This window comes from Arachis hypogaea, chromosome 2 (assembly GCF_003086295.3).
Source record: "Arachis hypogaea cultivar Tifrunner chromosome 2, arahy.Tifrunner.gnm2.J5K5, whole genome shotgun sequence".
In the NCBI taxonomy this organism is placed as follows: domain Eukaryota; kingdom Viridiplantae; phylum Streptophyta; class Magnoliopsida; order Fabales; family Fabaceae; genus Arachis; species Arachis hypogaea.
This window is the reverse complement of record NC_092037.1, coordinates 5,840,748-5,854,265: the sequence shown is the minus strand read 5'-3', so window position 1 is coordinate 5,854,265 and position 13,518 is coordinate 5,840,748. Positions and strand designations below refer to the sequence as shown.

General features: G+C 32.1%; 1 protein-coding gene across 2 annotated transcripts; it reads right to left on the bottom strand.

Annotated features, from left to right (window-relative positions):
* Window positions 1–5,225: 5,225 nt before the first annotated feature.
* On the bottom strand, window positions 5,226–8,512 carry LOC112734622 (probably inactive receptor-like protein kinase At2g46850). 2 transcript variants are annotated; one of them, XM_025784024.3, is made up of 4 exons: window positions 8,167–8,512; window positions 7,378–7,884; window positions 6,744–6,827; window positions 5,226–6,580 (listed from the first exon to the last, which is right to left on the bottom strand). In XM_025784024.3, exons 1-4 carry the CDS (start codon window positions 8,435–8,437, stop codon window positions 5,535–5,537), a joined length of 1,908 nt encoding a protein of 635 aa, XP_025639809.1. In that variant the 5' UTR covers window positions 8,438–8,512; the 3' UTR covers window positions 5,226–5,534. The 2 variants fall into 2 exon arrangements, with proteins under 2 accessions (XP_025639809.1, XP_025639815.1); XM_025784030.3 differs by having other exon boundaries at window positions 7,378–7,881.
* Window positions 8,513–13,518: the final 5,006 nt, after the last annotated feature.

The following is a 13,518-nucleotide window of genomic DNA, read 5'->3' as shown; positions in this document are numbered from 1 at the left end:
TATGTACATATAGATCACTTTTTAGTATCCATACAACTCATAATGAGTCATCATGATCATGATACCAATACCATACATTTTCCCTTCAACATATATACCAAAATAAAATGATGCTGGCCAACGAATTATAACTCAAATGGCATAATTTTTTTATATTTATCTAGAGGTCGCGAATGCTGTCACTATTTTTTTGAACAATTTTTTATACTATAAAAAATAATTGTTTTTATCTTTCCTTATTTTTTATCAGTTAATTTTAATATACTTTTTTAAAATAATTATTTACGTAATCAACGTAAAAAGTTATTATTTTTGTTAGCATAATTTTATGTAATTAGATGTACGTATAAAATTGTTTTATATTAATATTGTATTAAAATCAAATTCTAATTTTAATATAAAAAGAAAAATGATATAAAATATATATATTTATATTTTATGGACCCTTGATTTGTCTCAAAAGGTATTGGGTGTATAACGGGTCACAGATCCTCCAATGCCCCCTTTCTTCACTTGATACATTCATTGCTTGCACGTTGTGTTTGATAAAAAAAAAAAAAGGGAAAAAAAAAAGAAAGAAAGAACAAACTTTCCTTTACTTAATCCTTTCACCAAATAATTCAAACCAACACATTGCACATGGCTATCTACCAAAATAACAATATATAACAATTCAATCTTCCCAAAAAAAAAACAAAGGAAAAAGAAAAAAAAAAAGAACTGGCTAATACAAATCACTCTTTGTAATCATAGCACTTTAATTATTAATAGCAAATTAGAGTCACACTCACACGATGGATGATATATTTTAACAAGTGTTATATTATTGTAAAAATTAATTAGATAATATGAAATTAATGTTAAATTTAAAATGTTTTATATTAGAGTTATACGATATTATATTTTTATTTGTTATTTTTATGAGTTAATATTTAAAATCGTCCCTGAAAGATATTTTGATCTTTATATGAGTACTCGAAAGATAAAGTTAATCAAAATCGTCTTCGAAAGATGACGGACATGACCACATTAGTCCTTCCGTCATCTCGTCCGCTGAACTGGCTAACGTTAGGTGACGTGTTCCGTTAACTGCCTGGGTGGATGACGCCTACGTGTACGCTGGGATTGCTGACAAGGTAAGTAGGTTAAAAGAAATCAAATCAGTCTCTTAGATGATGAACCATAATCCTAAATTCGATGATAATAAGTTGCGGTCTACAATCATATGGCCACATAGTTGGGTAGATCTTGTAATTGTTGGGTCGCCGGGAGGATAGAGGTCGTAGTGGTGGTGTGTCTTTTCGGTCGCACGACAGTAACGGTTCCAGTGCTTCAATGCGAATGAGGAGGAAGACTCATAAGGAAGCATGTTTCTGCGGGTTGAAGACTGTGATAAAAAAATCTGGGACAACTCCAAAAAGAGAGTTTGTCGGTTGTAACAGAATCTGATTGAACAATAAATCAAGCAGCTCCAAGAAGAGAGCTTGTCTTTCACAAATGCTTGGCACCATAACACTCAAAATCCAATGTCAAAGGCCATCCTCACTCGAATCAAACCTCGTAACCGCCCCAAAGCCACCAGCTTTACGCCGACCCGCTTCAGTCCCTGCATCCACAATCTCGTTATTGATGCCGTTTGAATACTGGCAACCCACGCCCATTGACAGAACTCCCTCGAGTCTCGCTTTGTAGAATTTGAGGTTCTAGTTTCGAACATTGTCCATTTCGTTCTAAACTGAATACACGACCCCAAGCTGGATTTGAAGTTCTTCGACTGGGCTAACTCGAGACCCTTTTCTTGTTCCCTCGATGGCTTTGCTTATTCCTCTCTTCTTAAGCTCTTGGTAAGATTTAGAGTGTTCTCCGAGATCGAGCTGGTTTTGAACAACATGAAAGTTGGGAACTTGAAGCCTACCCATGAGGCTTTGAACTTTCTGATTCGAGCCTATGGAGATTTTGGGATGGTTGATGCTGCCCTACGGTTATTCTATACAGTGCGAAAAGTGCATGGTTATTTTTCCAGTGTTATCACTTCTAATTCGTTGCTGAATTGTTTGGTCAAAAGGAGGAACGTTGAGGTTGCAAGGAAGCTGTATGATGAAATGCTTGTGACATATGGTGGCACTGGTAAGGTTGTGGATAACTATAGCACCGGGATAGTGATTAAGGGTCTATGCGACTTTGGGAAGGTTGAGGAAGGTAGAAGGTTGATTGTATTAAGACCTGGACATTAAACGAGGTCGTATCAAGTCCTGGAGGCCATTGAATCAAAACAGCGTTGTTTTGTTACTGTGCCACGCGGGCAGTTAATAGAACACGTCACCCCTACGTTAACCAGCTCAGCAGATGAGATGACAGAAGGACTAATGTGGTCATGTCCGTCATCTTTCGAGAACGATTCTGATTAATTTTATCTTTTGGAGACTCATATGTAGATCGATGTATCTTTTAGGGACGATTTTGACTATTAACTTTTATTTTTATTTTTATACTTGCTTTAGTTACTGTATTTTGTCTTTTTATTCGGTGTTTTTTTATTTACAAATAATTAAAGAAAAATAAATAAATAAGAATGAAAAAAACTAAAAAAATATAATATAAAATTATAAATTAATCGTATAATTATGATATATTTAAATGTAGCTAATAAGAGATAGGTTAAATTTAAACTTATTTAAAGAACTTCTTGATAATTGGTATAAAAGATTAAAAAACAAACAATAGTAAGAAAAATCTTATGAAGGATGTATACATAGATCAAATAGTAGTAAAAGTTTTAATATATATAAATTATATTATTTAAATATTTATAACTAAAATTTTTTATAATTATTATTATTATTATTATAAAATTTTTAATATATATTTATTGTATTTAATTAATATTTTATGTTTTAGTTGAATAATAATAAATAATTTTTTTATTTTTTAAAAGTATTTTATTAAAAGATAATTTATTGATTTTTATTTTTTGTCAAATTATTATAATTGTTGACATAGTATTATTAGTAAAAAATGACTTAAATTTAATGTAAAAAAATTAATATCAATTTTTATATGTTATAAATAGATTAGTTTGATATATAATGATTCAAAATTATGAACTTATGATTGTTAACGATTGAAGTTCTCTAAGAAGTGAAATAAAATTTTAAGGCTTTTGATAACATTTATTTCTGGCAGGTAAGGTCAAATTTTGGGAGAGGAAAAACATGAGTGATTAATACACGTGTTATTAAAAGAGATTTACTACTTACGCTCAAAATATCATTATCTTTTAGCAAGTTAGGAAGAAAAACATCTTTATAAAGTATACAAAATTTCATTAAATAGTGCTTTATATATATATATATATATATATGAATTAAATAACGTTGGTTTTTTATGTCACAAAAAATAAAATAAATCTGGTTTTGTTCTTTGTTAACCAAAAACTCCTTAAAGGCCCAAAACTGGAACCATTAAAAAAAAAAAAATACAAGGTATGAAGTAGGGATGTGCATGGATCGAGTAAAACCAGGTTTGATGTGACCCAAACTCGACCCGAAATATATACCGGGCCTATTTATTAGACTCGATGAAACCTATACACTTTCGAGTCACGATTATACCGGGTAAAAACTGGATCATTAACATTACATTATCTTGATATCTTCTTATAAGTTAGCATGTGAAAATATCCAAATTTCCAAGGCTCCAACTATTATTTGACATGGTAAAATTCACTTAGAAAAACAAGAACCGACTCTTCTCTAAAATTAAAGCATAATCATAATCAATACTAATATTGTATAATAACACCAAATATTTAAATCAATACAAATAACACAATATTATGCATTAGTCTAAAATCTTATGCATTTTAAACATAAAACATTAACTTATAGTCTTATAATAACTAATAACACAAAATATTAAGGTTTACAATACTTAAATTCCACATAAGAATAACCATCATCTATCACTAATAACACAAAATATTAATTGTGTATGATAACCGGGCCGCCAGGCCGACTTCGGGTGACCCGAGTCATGACCCGAACCCGACCCGAAATAATGACGGGTCTATTTTTGAGACCCTTACCCGACCTTAGACCCAATGAAATCACACCAAATTAAGTCCTAAAGTGCTTGGGACCGGACTGGATCTTCGGGTCGGGTCGAGTCGGGTGATGCATACCCCTAGTCTGAAGGAAGACCAAGGCCAACATCAGAAGCAAAACGAGGAAACAGGCGAAAAATGAAAATCACTGCATGAGTTAATATTCAAATTAGTTATGAAATTATACTTCCATAATTTGATATTTATAAGTTTGAATATGATCTCTCAACATGGTTTTTATGACTTGCGTTACTCTTTATTTTTGTCATAAAACTGTTGATGACATGCTAAAAGAGATTAACATTTATGATGCTAAATTTTTTAATAGCTATTTAATATGGCAATTGAAAATTTTTACTTTAATTTATTTTTTAAGAAACATTTAAAATACTTAAGTAAAATTAGAATTAGAATATACTTTGTAAGGAACAAATTAAAAATAAAATAGTTTTAATTGCTACTTCAAATAGTTATTAAGAAATCTAGTCAGCATGTTGTTAATGGTTTTGACTTCTGTAACAAAAACAAGACACCAGGAACTAATGTGAACATGAATGCTACTTTGAAAAATCAAATTGAGAAATCAAAGTTTTATAGGCTGAATTAAAATATGAGTGTAACTTTAGATATCAATTCCCTAAGTATTAAGTATTAACTGTAATTGTGTTTAACAGTATTAAACTTGATGATATATACATTTTAACCCATAATTAATGAAGAATTTAGCTGAAAAGTACTCTAAAAATATTGATTAAGAGAATGAAAGTAATATTTTTATATAAATAAACTTAAAAAGAACATATATTTAGTTTATATTTTTTATTTAAATTGTCTCTAAAAGTAGTATTTTTAAAGAGTATCCCATAAAACAAACAAGATTCTTAGAAGTAGAAACCAAAAAGTCAGTACTCGAATGTAGATCATGGAAAATATTTACTGTAACTTCTATTTATCTATTGATATATTTCTATAAGAGCAAGTCTAATTACACTTGAAAAAAGATAATCTCTTTTCCTAAATAAATTAGGAAAAAAACAAAATGTAATATCTTATAGGTTAATGCAGAAAACAATTGATAGATACATTAATTTGATAGGAATCAGATATAGCTCATCTACCACTTTTCAGAGTCACTTGCTTATACAATTTTAATGTAAATTCTTAATAAATTGATACTTTCGTAATAATATCTTCACGTAAAGATAACATTGTGAATTATTAGATAATTTAATATGTTTGACCGAATATATTTAACCGAATCATCTAATGATTCACAATGCCATCTTCATATAAAGATATCGTCACGTGAGTATTTTTCTTCTTAAGAATTTACAATGATAATAGCATAGGTGATTTCTAAAGCACACATACACTTTTGGGCTTGGTAGTCAATAGTTATGCATTTTTTATGTTACAAAATTTGAAAGAGATTTCAATGAATAATGATAGAATCAGGAGACATTGAAATCATTTGAAGAAGGCTTGAATTTGAGAATGTTTCCTCCAAGAAATCCAAATTGGCAGCATCACCACTCTGTTTTGTTATGTGCACCAATTCTCTTACAACATCAACCATTCCAATCTTTCCATCTCCACCAAATAGCATACACCTTGTTGCAAGGTCTGCCACAATCTGCACCTGATCTCGCCGGAGCTGCGCCATCTCGTGGTACGAAAGGAGAGGATCAACAATCTCTTCTAGCTTCCCATCCCTTATTTTCTCCAAAGCCGACTTCTGGTGAGTCGAGTTTGAGCCAGAGATGATCTCAAGTAGAAGCAATCCCATGTCATAGACATCATTCTTGCAAAAGTGATGAGATTCATACTTGAATTTAGAATTGAGTAGGCCGAAGCCGGCGATCTTGACTGAGAGATCATCATCCAAGAAAATGCAGCCAGATTTTAGATTGTTGTGGAAAATTGGAGGGGAATTCTCATAGTGCAAGAATGCAAGAATGTAAGCTGTTTCAGTAGCTATGATCAATCTTCTATACCAATCCAAACCAATTCCATTATTTCCTTTGAATTCATGATTCAAATGCTCCTCTAATGTTCCATTAGCAGGGTACTCATAAACCACTAGAGGAGTGTAACTAGATTCAATGCAACATCCAAGAACACAAGCCATGTTCCTATGCACAATGTTTGATAGAATCTCAATTTGTGATACAAGTTGGATTATGTCCTTCTCATTCTCACATTTTAGCTTCTGAACTGCTATGTGGGATCCGTCGCCGAGAACTCCGGCAAAAATCGACCCGGCTAGTCCACTCATAAGCTTCTGTCCTTCTTCAAAACCTTTGGTGGCTTTGTCTAGATCATGGTGGCTGAATAGACGAGTTCGATTCGGTTTTCGGAACGAAATGCTGTGGTAATAGGCATGCTCTGTGTCAAACATTCCTGGCTTTGTTGCTGGTTTTTTGAGAAGATAAAATAGTGCAATCAATGAAGCAACAATGAGAAATGGACCCAAGATTCCTGCATCATAAGATCAAAGGAAAGTGTGGACAAGTTCTTATTTAGAAACAGACAGAATTTCTCTGTTGTTTTGACCGCATTTATTTATAAGCACAGGACAGAGAGAGAAAAATAAGGAGACATACAAACAAAATTATCAAAATTATAATGACATGCCACTTACCTACAATGATGAGCATTTCCCTTTGATCATGTTTTTTGATGTAACAGTTGTCTCCATATGCTTCCTGTCCATTCTTTATACAAGCTGCAATGCAAAAAGTCAATATATATGAATAGAGAAAGAAAGAAGTAATTAATTTGCTCTTTTTTTGAAGAATCAGATGAACAGAAAATTGAGTGAATTCTTACTTAATTCAGCTGATGCATCTAAGCCTAAGATTCTATGTTGTTCAGCCATTTTAACTTGATTTTCTATGTGCATTGAAACAAGTAATGGCAAAAAAACAAAACTCAAGAGGTAAGTTCATATGTTGGGATTTCTGAGCATTTTGATTGTGACATTTTCACAAAGATAATAAATATATAGTATGATATAGAAAATTTTGAAATTTTCTTAAAACATCTTCTAATAATTAGATGAGTTTCATTTTTAATGTAATGACGGTGTAAAATATGTTATTTAGTTGTCTAATTATATGCGTTCTTCTAGATGACCGTTCATCTGTCAATACAAAAGATAATTATTTTTATTGACATAATTAAATACTGTAGCACTTCTGTTATGTAAATTAAGATGGCTGCATCATTATTAATAAAAAAACAATAATAGTAAAAAGGATGAGAAAAATACTGACATTGCAAGCATCCTGATCCATTAAGAAAACCATCACCAAGAAATCCATCTTGACAAACACACCTAACTGCACCTTGAACTGAAGTAGCATTCACCATTTCTGCATTCAAATCACAAACTTTCTCCATTGATGATGAATTCTTCTTCAAAGGAACACCCCATTCCAACTTCACCCCATGTTTTCCTGAATTAGATCCTCTAAGAACAGCCCAACTTGAGAACCCTCTGCATCCAAATTCAGAGAACACTGAGAACCCTTCACCACTGTGCCATATGCTATGATCACTCAGTGGATAACAGCATCCAAGGTTGTTGCCACTTCCATCACACCCTGGAAGCTCAATTGTTTCACAATCTGGTTTGCATACTGAGGAGTCATCACAGTCATAGAGTCCAACAACATTGTCCAATGAGATTCCATACTGATCTTCATCTTTTCCTTCAAAACTTTTCCCAAATGAGTTCAAGTCATTGTACATTCGGCAAGTCGAAGACGACGATGCGCCTGCTGAAGGATTACGGAGTGTTCATAACACACGGTAGAAATTATGTTTTATTAATAAAACTACGGCCAAATTTTATGTTGTACGAAAGATTACAAAGTGTTCGTAACACTGCAAAAATCATGTTGTAATAATACAAATAAAACAATATCAAATTTTAAAAGATCTACTAAATTTTAAAAAGAATATAAAAAAAAGAAACAAGGAAAACAAAATATTCGCGTAAATGATCGATTTTGTGCTTAAAATTTATTCAAACGACTGAGATGGTATATATAGATACCTACCTGGAAAGTCCACCAACAAGCCATCATTGAAGAACTCTAAAACCTTGTAACTTTGTGAATCAATTTTGAGGAAAAGGTTAGAGGAGTTTGAACAAGAAAGGTTGAAAGAAGTTGAGATTGAGGCACAAGAAGAGTTGACAAAGAATGGGAAAGGAACATGGAGTTTTCCACAAGTTTCATTGCAAGGATTTGGAAGCAAATTAGGTGGTTGAAGAGAACAAGAAAAAGGTAAGAACACAAGAAGTTCTAAACCAATAATAATATGCATCATTGCTACTAATTAATTAAGCTATGTTAATGCCTCTGAAAGTGTCTATTTAAATCTATAAAGGAAGAAGAAAGAGCAAGTTAGTGTGCAGTGTGTAGGTATTAAAGAAAACAATACATTCATGACTACTCCTTAATAATAATAATAATAATAATAATAATAATAATAATAATAATAATAATAATAATAATAATAATAATAAGGTTAAGTATACTTTTTGTCTCTGAAGTTTGACAAAAGTTTTAAAAATACTCTTAAGTTTTATTTTGTTTCAATTTTGTCCCAAAAATTTTTCGATTTGCATCAAATATACTCTTGACAGCAAATTTTTAAAAAAATTTAAGATCAGGTCAACAACAATTTTATAAGAACAACCTTCAATTCAAGCAAATCAAGCATAATTTTCATGCATTATTGTTAGATTGGTCTTAAATTTTTTGAAAATTTAGCCGTCTATGATATATGTTTGATGCAAATCGAAAATTTTTGGGACAAAATTGAAACAAAATAAAACTTATGGGTATTTTTGAAATTTTTGCCAAATTTCAAGCATAAAAAGTATATTTTACCCTAATAATAATAATAATAATAATAATAATAATAATAATAATAATAATAATAATAATAATAATAATATGGCAAATATAGTAGTCTTAATGTGGATAAATTTAAATATACAAACTTATATAAAATATGTTTTAAAAATATAGAAATATTTTTTTATCAAATGGTTATTATTATTATTGTAAAGGTTTTATCTATTAGTAAATGTATAAAAGTTTTTCTTGTGTATATTTTTTTTAGAACATTTCAATAAAAACTTTAAATTTAATTACACTAACCTATTTTTAATTTTTAAAATAATTTTAACTATTATAAATAAAATTGAATGATTATATGTAATTCTTCTTAGACGGTTAGACTCAACATTATTGAGAGAGAAAGTGTTGAAGGTACAAATAAAGCACATACGTGCAAAATAAAAGATGGCAACTACTCCTATGAAGATGCCAAAAACATCTTTTTATGATGATCTTTGTTTAAAAAGTGTAACTTATTTGTTTAGCAACACTTTAAATAAAGATAACACTTTTACTTTAAATAAAATCAAACCCTACAATCTATCATCTAATGGTCAAAATGAAATATCTTCATATGATGACAATCATAAAATCTTCATTGGAGTAGCCACCATAAAAGATAATGAGATATGATATCATATTACATGCATTGTATGTTTCTGACATATGAGGGACCCTATTGAGATTTTCCAATCAGTGACACATTAATGGACACGTGGCACGATCATGGAGGTACTTGGTAATGGAGTAAGTTATGGAAGTTGGGGAAGAGGGAGAAGATTGGTCTGTAGAATAGGGTGCAAATTAGTGTGTGGAAGTGTGTGATATGTGTAATAAGCGTGGCTAAAAGATTATTGTGAGAATTTCAAGCCATGTTGAATTGCACAAAGGTGCTTAATATATAAGACTCATATAGAGTAATGCAAAGAAAAAATTAACTTACTTGCATGGGAATTGAGATAGTAATTGGAGCACTCAATGTGGGATAATAAAATATTATTAATAATGAAGATATCAAAGAATTTTCAAGTAATCTAGTTTGAGAATTACGGAATGTCAGATCTGTCATTTATGTTATGTTAAGAATGCGTACCTTACAAAATGAGAAAAGCTGAGTAAATATATATTATAAAAATATTATTTAAAATTTTTTGAATATTTCAATAATTTTAAATATTAATTTTAATTAATATATATTATATATATTTTTTATATCCGATATCATCTATTAAAATTATTAAAATATTGGTTATTTTAGGAACATTTGAAATTTTTTATATTATAATATATTATTATTATTATTATTATTATTATTATTATTATTAATTTGGGTTGATTTATTGATTAGTTTAGTAACCCATTTAAGTAAGTGTTGTGTATGCAATAATTTATTAATTAAGGACAAATCTCTTAAATAAAGTTTTAATTTGCGATATATTAATTTTTTATTTTTTGGACTGAGAGATATTGTAAAAACTAAGAAAAATATTATTGTTATTTTTAGGAAACAATCTCAAGTCTTTGAATGTAACAATTACTTTAGTTTAAAAAATTAAATTGGTTTGGTATGTTATTCAAGAATAGTTAATTAAGTTATTTTATTGTATCACAATTTAGACTGGATACGACACTCTTTTTAGTTTTTAGTCTTTGAAAATTGTATGCAGTGATGCGGTGCTATTTCTGCTGCAGAAAATGATGGAAGGTCTGAAAGCCCAAAATAGCGCTAATTCTATCTGAGAATACCAAGTTTGGTAACCACATTTGGGACTAAGATGGATACGTCTATAAATAATCTATTCTATTATATAAAAATCGGATGTCTACACTTAATGAGGAAGTTGACGTAACATGTTTTGAAGAGTGTTTCTCGATTTAATTATTTTAACTCATTCAATACAATTTTTTACTATGACTTAATTATATCAGCTAATTAATTTGATTAGATATTTAAATATGAATATAATTTATTATAATATATATTACTTAATTAAATTTACTACATTAATTATAATTTGTTATATTAGTTAATTAATTTATTCATTTATAAAGTCTGAAATAAAATAAATAATTTATTGTTTATTCTAATTGAATTCATTAAATTTAATTAAACATTATATACGAATTAATAATAATTTGTAAATCACTTTATATTATATATATATTAACAAAATATTATATATGTCTTAATGTGTTAATTAAATATTATATACGCACAGAAAAATAAATACAAAGATGATTTATATAATATTAATAATTGTTACGATGGGTAACCGGAGATTAATGAACTAGACTGTATTGGCTGGCCCAATCGTCTGCGGATGGTAGCCTCCGAGCAGGTTTGTGCGCTGGAGCCTCCTTCCGACTTGTGTACGTGAGTGAATGGGGGGTGGTACATGCAAAGACACTCCGATGCCTAAGTTAGCAAGGGTGTGAGCAGGTTTAGAATGTGTTGGGCCTAGAGATACCTGAAAAGTGTCAGTGTATTTATAGTGGTGAGCCAATAACCACCGCTGAAGTAGTGCCACCCTTTTAGGGTGATAACCGTCCCTTTATCTTAGGGAGGTTAAGATATGGCTCCTGGAAGTGGTTAGAGAGATTTTATGGGCAGTTACTCATTTGGATTGATGTTGATCTGCCAACTATTCTCCGTCCCGACTTCTTTAGAGCAAATCGTAGTCAAGACTGACTTCTCAATACGAAGGTCAGTGCTCAGAAAGGCTCAATCCTTTGGACTAGGCCTTTCGTTTGGACCTGGGCCTTTATTATTGGGCCAGGGTATGAACAGTGTCCCTACTCGAGCCCAAGATCTCTTTAAGACTTGGGTTCGAGTATTTTACTCGGGTTCGTAGCCGACTTTCTTAGAGGAGACGAGGGTTTTTAAATCGACGTGATTTTTACGACCTTTTGTTTCTGACAGTTACGTCTATTCAAGCGTCGCGTCCGTTAGGGATGCGCATAGGGATTGATGGCTTTGGTAACGGTGCACTCTTATTAATGACTGCCCCGTTTTTACCATTATGCCCCTAGAGTATTTATAAATACTTTTCCCTCTCTTTCATTATTTTCTTTCTGCGATTTTTCTAATTTTTCTCTTCGTTCGTTCTTCATTCGTTCGTGCCACACTTCTGCGTCTCGAAGCTTTTACTTCCTGCAACCCTCATCTTCAGATAAAGGTCAGTTTCTTTTTCTCTTTCATATTTTTCGTATGCCTTTATTTTGTAGATAAGTATGTTTGTATACTTCTGCTTGGTTCCTCTTTCTCCCCTCTAGAGACCTTTTTTTGATTTTTTCTTTTCTTTTTCCCTTTGTAGGTTTTCTCATATTCTTTAAGAAAAGAAAATGGCCTCCGTAGATTGGGTTGATGTTACTGTCCTAGGGGAGGAGCCGTTGGTTGATGTTGAGTTTATTACCCATCTTCGTACTCACCACCGGCTCTGTACCTTGGATGAGGATGAGCCTAAGTATGAATTGCTTATCCCAAGTCCAGAGGACCGAGTTTGCCATGGGAGGGCCAATGGAACGGCCCCTCATTTCTTCTTTATGTATGAATGCATGATCACCCGTTTAGGCATTTTTCTACCTTTTTCAGATTTTGAGATGTCTGTTTTGCAACACTGTCGGGTTGCCCCAACTCAGCTTCACCCCAACTCTTGGGGTTTTTTGAAAATTTATCAATTTATTAGCCATGCTTTGGAGTTCCCGACCTCTCTGAAAATTTTTTTCCATCTTTTTCATATGACCAAGCCCTTCAGTGGGCTAAACAATAAACAACAATGGGTTTCCTTCCGAGCCATACAAGGTCGAAGAATCTTCACCCTTTTTGACGAATCCTTCCACGACTTTAAAAATTATTTTTTCAAAGTGCAAGCTGTAGAGGGTCACCACCCCTTTTTCCTGGATAATAATTCTTCTCCTCGCTTTCCTTTATACTGGCTGGAGGCCTCCCTTTGTGAGAAATATGGTCTGGATGACCTGGATGAAGTAGAGGCCGCCATTGTGGGGTTCCTCCGAGAAGTGTGGGGGAGGGCCCCATATTTGGACACTAAAAAGTTTCTCCAAGGGTCTCCGACCTTTATCCAAGCACAGCTAGGTAGCTTTCATTCGTTTGTTAGATTCCTGACTCGTTAACTGAACTTTCCGACTTGTTTAATTCATTAGCTATTGTTTTATTTTTCAGAAATGGCGAAGACGAACGCTCAGGAATCTTACCAGAGAGTCCAGGAGGCCAAAGCAAAGTCTCGCGCCAGGACTGGTGGTACCAGGGTTATCTTTCCTCCTCCTCCTCCTCGGAACGTTGGGACTCTCTCCAAGCCCATTGTGATTTCTTCTTCAGCTTCCTCTCAACCGCCCCCCGTCGTCCGACCCTCCCTTGAGCCAGAGAAGAAGAAGCGCAAGACCTTAGAGTCTGGCTCTTCTGGTGAGGTTAAGGCGGATGCTCTTGCATTCGTCTGAAAGAACATCTACCCCCATGCTAGTATAAGCATGGATGATGTGTCTGTT